Source organism: Lonchura striata, chromosome 7 (genome assembly GCF_046129695.1).
Source record: "Lonchura striata isolate bLonStr1 chromosome 7, bLonStr1.mat, whole genome shotgun sequence".
NCBI lineage: Eukaryota > Metazoa > Chordata > Aves > Passeriformes > Estrildidae > Lonchura > Lonchura striata.
The window spans coordinates 26,867,127-26,875,725 of NC_134609.1; the positions used below are offsets into that span (position 1 = coordinate 26,867,127).

The window sequence follows — 8,599 nt, forward strand, 5'->3', positions numbered from 1 at the left end:
GGTTTGTGCCACAAGGACTCCAATCTCCCCGAGCTGTTAGGAGGAGATAGCTCAGATCTGGGATTCTTCTTCTTCCTAAACTGTACAAAATGTGTGGAGGGAGGAGCTGCTGCATCCTGAGGGCTTCTGATCTAGAGGGGGAAACACAACAAAGTTTTTCTAATTCCCAAAAGGGAACTTGGGAATATTGTATAACAGGAGACTGGTTGGAGCTTCCCTTGTATTCTATTTTCCTTCTGCTAAAGTAGTTCAGAGTAATCTGTAGGGCTTTCCATTTTTGCAACTGTTTTTTAATAGTGAATTGTGAAACTCAGTGTAGCTCCACATTGCCTTTTATCCACCTCATTGAGTCTCAATATTTGAATGTAAATAGCTTCAGATTTAGAAAGCTGTACTGACACTCTTCATTTAGTTTTCATTCACAACTCTTAAAAATTTTAAAACCATTCTTATGTCAACCCAGCCTTCTCCAAACCCACCTTCCACCCCTGTTTGTAAATAACTCACAGGAGAGCTGGAAGAGAAAGTGCTTGCCTAATTATCCCTATTTTCAACACTGTAAATTAAGCTGTTCATGTGAATAGTTCCTTCATTTAGCAATAAGCAAAGAATGTTAAGAACTGTGAAATAATAGAAATTTTGTCAGACACCGTACACAAGGTTTGGGGGGGGTATGAACTGTTTGGAACAGTGCTTTCCACAATGCCTTAAAAGCAAAGAAATCCATATTTTTGTCACTACAGCAAAACACAGGTCTTCAAAATCTTCCCTTCACTTTGTCTGTGTTGTTGTCAGAACTTCGACAGGTGATGATTTGCATTTCCTCTGTCCTCAGTCGGTGACAGTTTTCCAAGAGGAGGTAGTATCAAAGCAATCTAGAATTAGCTGAGACAAGTGACAATTGCATGGGTGGTACAAAAGGCTTTTACAAACAGACATTATTTTATGCAGCAGACATTAATACATGTTTTAATGAAGAAGTGATTCACAATGATAATATTATTGACTTGTTAAGATTAAACAGGTCTGCCATATGCTGTTGAGTGCTTCAGATGGTTTCAAAATTATTTTTATTTTTTTTAATCTATGCATATTAACAACAGATGTTGAATTTTAAAATGATCCAATAATCGAGGGGAAATCGTTCCAAAGTTGAGTGATAATTTTGTCATGTTAAGGATTTGAAATACTTTGTATGTATTATATATTGTTATTTAGCTGATAGCTAGCTCTTGCACATGATATTTTTTGTCATCTTACTTCCTCCAGAGTTTTCTCCAGTGGCTGAGGAGTGGGTTGGTTGAACACTTGCCTTGGAACTCCATCACTAACCTTTCAATTCTTTTTATTTAAAAAACCCTTTCACGAGTGCATCTGCCCTCAACCCCTCTGCCTCTGGACCATACAGAAATGGGATGTGGACCTCACCCTGATGTTCCTGCTTTTGCCTGGCCTGCCCCTGTTGCACTGAGGGGGTGAGGGGAGGGAAGAAAGATACCACAAAGCAAATACACCGAGCTGACACGCCACAGGTGAGGGACCACGCTCCCAGAAAGCTTGAGTGCCTCCTACACTGGCACAGGAACAGCCTCTGGGTGGTTACAGATTTACCCTTTGGCTGGTTATTGTTAGCTTGAAGATCAGAAATCTGGTTTTTGCTTTCTTTCTTGCCCTGCCTCCAGGAGCCCAAGATGGGGCTGGTTCCCAGCACAGGCTGTTGCTTCTCCTTCCCACCCCCAAGCACGGCAGGTCACAAACTTGAGCTGGGGATGGTGGCAACCTGGGACAGTGTACCATGTCACCTTTTTTCAGCTGTCTTGTGGGTGTGATGGAGTAAACAAATATGTCTCCCTGTGGCTGAGAAGCTCTAGAAAGAGAGACAACACCTCGAGTTCATCAGCCTCCCCAGAGCAGAGCAGCCACCCTTCTGGTGATGCTGCTGGGAGAAGCTGAGCTACACTGGGTGATCCCCAGCCCACACCAGCACCAGCTTCTCACAAAGCACTGCAATAAAGCCACTTCTGCTGCTGTGAGCCACCAGCTGCCTTTCCAGCATCTTATCTGGAGAGCCAGAGCTGTGCTAGGCAGGAGAGGCAGAGCTCATCTCCACGCTGAAAGCTTCAAGCTTCTCCTTGCAGTCCTCTTGCTCCAGTGCCTCATGGAAATGTAGGAATTGTAGGAAATGTAGGTATAGATTTTTGCTGTTATCATCTTCTGGATATTCCCTGCAGAAATTAAAAGATATAAGTAAATAAACCCAAACCAAAACAACAACAAAAACCCAACAAACAAAAAACCCAACAAAACAAAACAAACAAAAACCACAGGGAAATTACAATGTGAACATAAACAAAATGCAAAGGATGGAGAGCCCAGTCAGCTTCAAACAGTGATCCCAAATTGATTTCCAATGGACTGGAGACATGAACTGGGGAGCTCTTGATTGTGTGCTTTATTATTTACATAGATCACTAGCTTCAGTGACTTAATTTGACAAAGAAAGCTGTAGAAAGGGAAAGTCAATCCCATTTGCTTCTTGGTGAAGAGAGTAAATGTATAGATCCTAAAGGGACATAACTCCCAATGAGATACATTTGAGCTCATGCCCTTTACCTCTCACTTTTTGCCCTGTAGGGAGGCAGCCTGAGTATCAAGTAGTTAGTCCTGTATCATTTAGGTGGGAAAACACCTCGAAGATCATCAAGTCCAGATGTCAACTCAGCACTGCCAAGCCCACCACTAAACCATGTCCCCAGGTGCCTCATCTACACATCTTTTAAATCCCTCCAAGGATGGTGAGTCTGCCACTGCCCTGGCAGCCTGTTCCAATGCCTGACCAGCCATCTGGTGAAGAAATTTTTCCTAATATCTGATCCCTGTGTAATCCTGTGGGGCTTCCTAAAAGAGAGAGCACTTAGATGACTTTTTTTCCCCAGGGAGCAATAAGGAAATGCCAATATTCCTAATTTCAGGTGGGAACAACCTTGAGGCTCCTGCTTTGACTGAGTAGCTGATCAATGGCTTCAAAAGTCTGGGGGATAGTTAGGAGAGCAGGGAGCAGAGAGAAAAATAATATAAAATTTTATTGAGATCAGCCTGGGGAAGCCGGTCCCATCTGGTTATGTCACTACACAGTAAGAATAAACTTCAAACCTGCTCTTGAGATGGGGATTGTGGAAGTGATTTCCGAAGGAAAAAATCCCAATAGTATAGGATGGATACCTCAGATGCATCTGCAGCTCCTCTCTGGGACTTTCAGGGAATCATCTTGTTGCTGTGGAGGGAAATCAGGTGCAAAGGATCAGAGTTAGTGATGGTTGTGACCCAAAATGAGGTCACTGAGAATGGGGAGAGTATTTACTTGAGGTAAACACAAAAGCCAGAGTTTCAAGTGTCAGGCCAGGCCAGCTGCAGATCCACACAGCAAATGGTTCCATGTATGTCTTGCAGAAAGATGAGAAAAGAGGATATTCTTCATTTCAGAAAGTCCTTTTCCCTTTAGAAAGCTCTCCCTCTCTGTATGCCTTCCATGAGGGAGAAATGTTTGCTTTGACCCTTGAGCAAGCTTTTCTCCAAGGTAAGGAGGAGGAATGTGATTAGTTTTTCCTGAGAAAATAAAAAGACAGTGAGCAGTGAGAAGGAAGGACTGGAGGTAAAAGTTTGTACTACATTGCTTCATGCAGAAATGATGGCAGTGGCTTTACCACCAGCAGGTTGTTTTTGTCTTCTTTTCATCTGGTGGGGAGATTGATGCATTGTACAGTTCCTTTTTCACATTGTTTTTATCCCCAGATGCAGGTGTACCGTTTTCAGCTTCCATCACCTTAGACAGCTAATTATTGACAAGAAAACAAGCAAAATTTTCTCAATTAAAACTGTACAGAGCACCTGTTGTTCAGCAGGTATGAAGAACACCAGCTTTCCCCAGTCCATCTATCAGCTGTGAAAGGCTCACCCTGCTCCTGTAAGTGATGCCCTTATGGCAGGAGCTGCTTTTGCCCCCCAAATAAACTGACACTCCCCAAACGTGGTACAAATAGAACTCTGAGTTTTCTTCAGCCAAGAACAAGGAAAATTTATTTAAAGCAATGCATTGCACAGACAATTTAGTTTTTGGTGACTGAGTGGATATCCCTGAGGTGGGGGAAAGACCAAATCTACCTGACCCTAACTGAGGTTTTATTTTTTTCCTTTGGCTGCCTGATCTCAGCTTTAGTGAGCTTTGGTCACTTTCTAATCTAATTCCTGGCTTACTTTTCTATGTGTTTCATGAGTACATTGCCTTTTAATTCCAGCCACACTCTTGACCACAGGGAGTAGTTTATGTTTGATCAAGCACTAGTGTAGTTTATAGGTTTATCAAGTTTTGAACCAAGCTACTCTACAAAATAAAAGCATGCCATGATTTCTTAAACTGCAGTTAAAAAGTATACCACCAAAAAAGCCTCAGTGATGAGCCCTGGTCCTTCCAAGAACTGCAGCAGTCCCCTGGAGAGGGGTGGAGATTAGCAAACACGTTTCACATGACAGCTTTCAATATGTTTATTTGCATTACTGGATTACAGAAGTGCATCAACGTGCCTTAAAATATTATTATTTTTTATTACTCTGGATATCGGACAAAACAATAATTAAAGAGGGCAGAGATTCTTGGGGCTCAGTTAACAGAATTGAGGCTCAATGAATGTGGCTGTGCTTTGTGGAACCCCCAGACCTCAAGCTCAGGACTGGGCCTCCTTTGTGCAGGGAAAGCCTGATAAAATGGCATTACAGGACCACTGAGGTGGACCAAGGTGGCTGTGGAGGAGAGAGAAGGAGCTTCAGGAGCTCACAGTTGGGGAATGCAGATAATTTCAGGGTTCACCTGAAAACCTGCTTGTGAGGAGGGCCTGAAACAAGGGCAGGCTCTGAGCATTCTGCTGCAAATTCACATCCTGACAGAATCAAGACACGTACAGGTTAAACCAGCACTCAGATGAGGGTGCCAGCTGTGCTGGGCATCTCCAGGAGCTGCCAGACCTTGGCACTGCTCTAAGAGCAGCTCCAGAGGCAGCCTGGAGTGAGATATTCCCAATGCATTTGTCACTGTGGGAACAATCTGTGCACTGAACAGCCCTTCATTTCTGTCTCAAGGAAAAGCAAACTGAGAGAGAAATCCTTGTTTGCTTCATGCAGCTCTTGGCAGTCACCATCTCCAGTCATTATCGTTCAAGAGAGCATGAATAAGTCAAACTGCAGTGATGGTAAATGAGGGGAAAATATGGTGTGTAAGGAGGAAAAGATCCCAGGACTGCTGTGGTTTAGAAAGTCTGGAAAGACTCCACTGGGCTTTGGATCCTTCTGGGTGATAGCACTTTCTGTATTTAGTGCAGGAGGTTGTAGACATTATGAACCATCTCAATCTTAATTAACCTATACAAACTGAAAAATTAGGAGTTTGAATTTACTTAATTCCACAGAAGAAAAAATCTCTAAAACTCAGGATTTTTTGTTATTGGAAACTGCTTTTTGTGTTGTTGTTTCAGTGCTCTCTTGGTGTCTTGCTCTCTGTACTTTTTAAAGATTCCTGAAAATGAGATTGAAAAGCTTTTAAAATTAGGTTGGTCTGTTTGGAAGTGGGCTTTGTGCCTTTTCAAAGTGACCAGTTATTCCAGTAACTTACAATATTTAGCTTCAAGGAAAAAAACATTTCCTGAAATTCAGCAAAAGCAAAATATTCTTTAGAAGGTCACTCAAACCTTTAAACTGAGGTAAGAAAGGCAGGCACACATAATCACAGAGTGAATGCAAGTAATGCCCAATTTAAATGGACCTTCTTCATTCAGTGACTCTGTAATCAGCTTTTAATGCCCTCATTACCAGCAATAGAATAACTTGAAATTGCAGTAAGTTTGTGAAATGGAATTTCAAATGTTTTCCAAGACTTTTCCCAGGGTGGGCATATGGATCTGGGGGACGTTTTTATCAGATTAATTTTACTGAAGCACGATAAGCAAAATTATTTCCACAGATTCACAGTAGGATTTGCAATCTAAAGCAACCACCTCTTTCTTCCCACTCCCCTCACATCCTTTTGCATTGCCCCCAACAGAGAAGTCTCTGGCCACGTGCAGGTATGGTCAGAGAGATGTCCTTGCTGACCATGGCCAGAGCTGCCCTGGACTGTGATGCTTTTTTGGCTGATGGCAGTTCAGTGTCAGAAAGTTTCTCATGCTATCCCAGATTACAGCTGAGCAGGTTGGAAGAAACCTCTCACAACTTTGTCCTGTGCACTTAACTGTTATTCCAGATATTTTCAGGGAGGAAGAAACTAGAAACCATTAGGTCGATTATAGCTTTAAAGTCCCTTTGAAAGGTGAGTTTCAAAGGAAATTGTTTCTCCCCAAAAGACTCCTCCAAAGGAGAGTGCCTGCTGGAATTCATCTCGGTGCTGTCGAGGCTGTGAGCACAAAGCAGCCGACTTGCAGTAGGGTCAGGGAACTGGGGCTGCATGAAGAAATGGCCCTGACCCAAAAAGGACTAAAGGAATGATGTAGTCCTCTACCCTAGAGGCTGTGCTAAGGAATGGACTCTGGATAGACACACAGGTTTCATTTTTACCCAATCCAAAACACTGCCTCTTTGAGATATTTAAGTTTCCTATTCATCCTTGCTTCTCTTTGTCCCCAAAAGCCATGTCTGTACTGACAGTAATATCCAACACAGATAGAAAGGATCCCTGTATCCTATTGTGCTTACATCTCCTTGGCTTCTAACTCCAATCAAAGCAATAAAGATATTTTTGAGGCATGACATCTGCCTGTCATTCTCCATTAGAAGTGGAAGTGCTGGGGAAGATGCACACGGGACCTCTGTTGTTATAATTGAGCCCTAAAGGCAAATGTCAGGAATAAGGACTAATTAAAAGCGGAAAAGACTTACAATGTTCATGTACAAAGGAGGGGCACTCCCACCAGCTCTCTTTTACAGCACCACACTGGCCATAATGCAGTTTGTAGTGGGTCCAATTTTCTTCTTCCTCCAGGCAAACATTTTTTTCAGCTCTCCCCTGAAGCTGTCATGGAGCCAGGCATAGAGGAAGGCATTGGTACAAGCAGACATCATTGCAAACCAGTGGCACAGCAGCTGGATGAAGTTGAAGTACTGCTTGTCAATCAAGCTGATGTCGATGTCCTTTATCATGTTGAAGATGTGCAGGGGCAGCCAACAGACTCCAAAGGCTGCCACCACTAAAACCAGCAAGCGAAAAGTCTTTCTCCTCCTGGCACGGTCCCACTCAGCCTGGCCCTGGGTGACATTGCCTGGGACCACACGGTTCTTCAGCTTGACTGAGATCCTCAGGTAGGACAGGGAGATGACAGCCAAAGGCAACACATAGGTGATGATGAGGGTGCTGTAGGCGTAAGCCAAGCGATCTCTTTTCATGTGGAACCAAAACTCCTCGCAGATGGAGAAGTCCAGCTCCGGGAACTCTGCGTGGTAGGTGTGCACCAAGGCTGGGGCAGCCAAAGTGCAGCTCAGCAGCCAAATAGCAGCCAGGATGTAAGCACAGATGGGGATGGTGAGCCTCCTGCGGAACGGGTACACCGTGGCACAGTACCTGTCCACGGCTATGACAGTCAGGGTGAAGACAGACACAAACACCGTGACGGGTTGCATCAGGAAAACAAAGTAGCACATGAAGCGCCCATAAACCCATCCCCGGGGCTCAAAGGCATAGGCCAGGGTCAGGGGCACGCAGGTTGCACACATAAGCATGTCCGAGAAAGCCAGATTGCCTACCAGAAAGTTGGTGACGTTGTGCATTTTTTTTGTCTTGCAGATGACATAGATGAGAAGGTAATTCCCAATGACACCAATAAAAACCACCAGCGAGTAGCAGGGGATGATGAGTGGCTTGAAGGACTGAACAAACTGGAGCCCTGAGAATAAATTGGTGGTGTTGCTGTGAATCGCAGAGAGGAAGCTTTGGGAGGTTAAATTGTCCGAATTCATCATTTTGCTCCTTTTGTTGTCTGCCGTCAGCTGAGTGAAGTAGTTAGCACCGCGCCGCTCCCGCACTCAATCAGTGCGGATAATGAATGGATTTCTGGCTGTCCAGAGGTTACCACAGGGATAGTAAACAAGCAGCTGTAAATGCAAAAGGTGAACTTGTAACCCTCGAGAGGCAGCTTTCAGCAAATCCTGAGAAAAATCAAATACAGCCAATTTCCATTAAAGTCCTCCTGTATTTGCTATTAAATCTAGCTTTTGACAGCATGCCACTTAAAAAACATTTAATGCAGTGAGTACTTACTGCTGGGGGGTTTTAATCCCATATGATTTTCCTGTGGATGCCAAGAAGTGCCCTAGATGTCTGTCTTCTGCAAATCCAGGAGCGTGTGTGTGTGTGTGTGTGTGTGTCAGAGAGAGAGAGGCAGAGAGAATATATGAGTGAGAAAGAGGGCGATGTGCATTTACAAGCTAAGTGGAGATCACTGTTTTTAAACAGTCTTCACTACTAGGTCATGACAGATTTATGTATAAGCTTTTATCCCCATTGGCTGCCCTGGGTATTACGTTGCTCTTTGTGTGTTTTTTACTGATAGTAATTAGTTCT

General features: G+C 43.7%; 1 protein-coding gene across 1 annotated transcript; it reads right to left on the reverse strand.

Annotated features, from left to right (window-relative positions):
• Window positions 1-515: 515 nt before the first annotated feature.
• Window positions 516-8,118, reverse strand: PRLHR (prolactin releasing hormone receptor). The gene is made up of 2 exons (XM_021529316.3): window positions 6,922-8,118; window positions 516-2,225 (listed from the first exon to the last, which is right to left on the reverse strand). Exon 1 carries the CDS (start codon window positions 7,996-7,998, stop codon window positions 6,964-6,966), a length of 1,035 nt encoding a protein of 344 aa, XP_021384991.2. The 5' UTR covers window positions 7,999-8,118; the 3' UTR covers window positions 516-2,225; window positions 6,922-6,963.
• Window positions 8,119-8,599: the final 481 nt, after the last annotated feature.

Bases quoted from the DNA above. Each gene is read 5' to 3' on its own strand.
- PRLHR (XM_021529316.3), bottom strand. From the start codon at position 7,998: ATGATGAATTCGGACAATTTAACCTCCCAAAGCTTCCTCTCTGCGATT.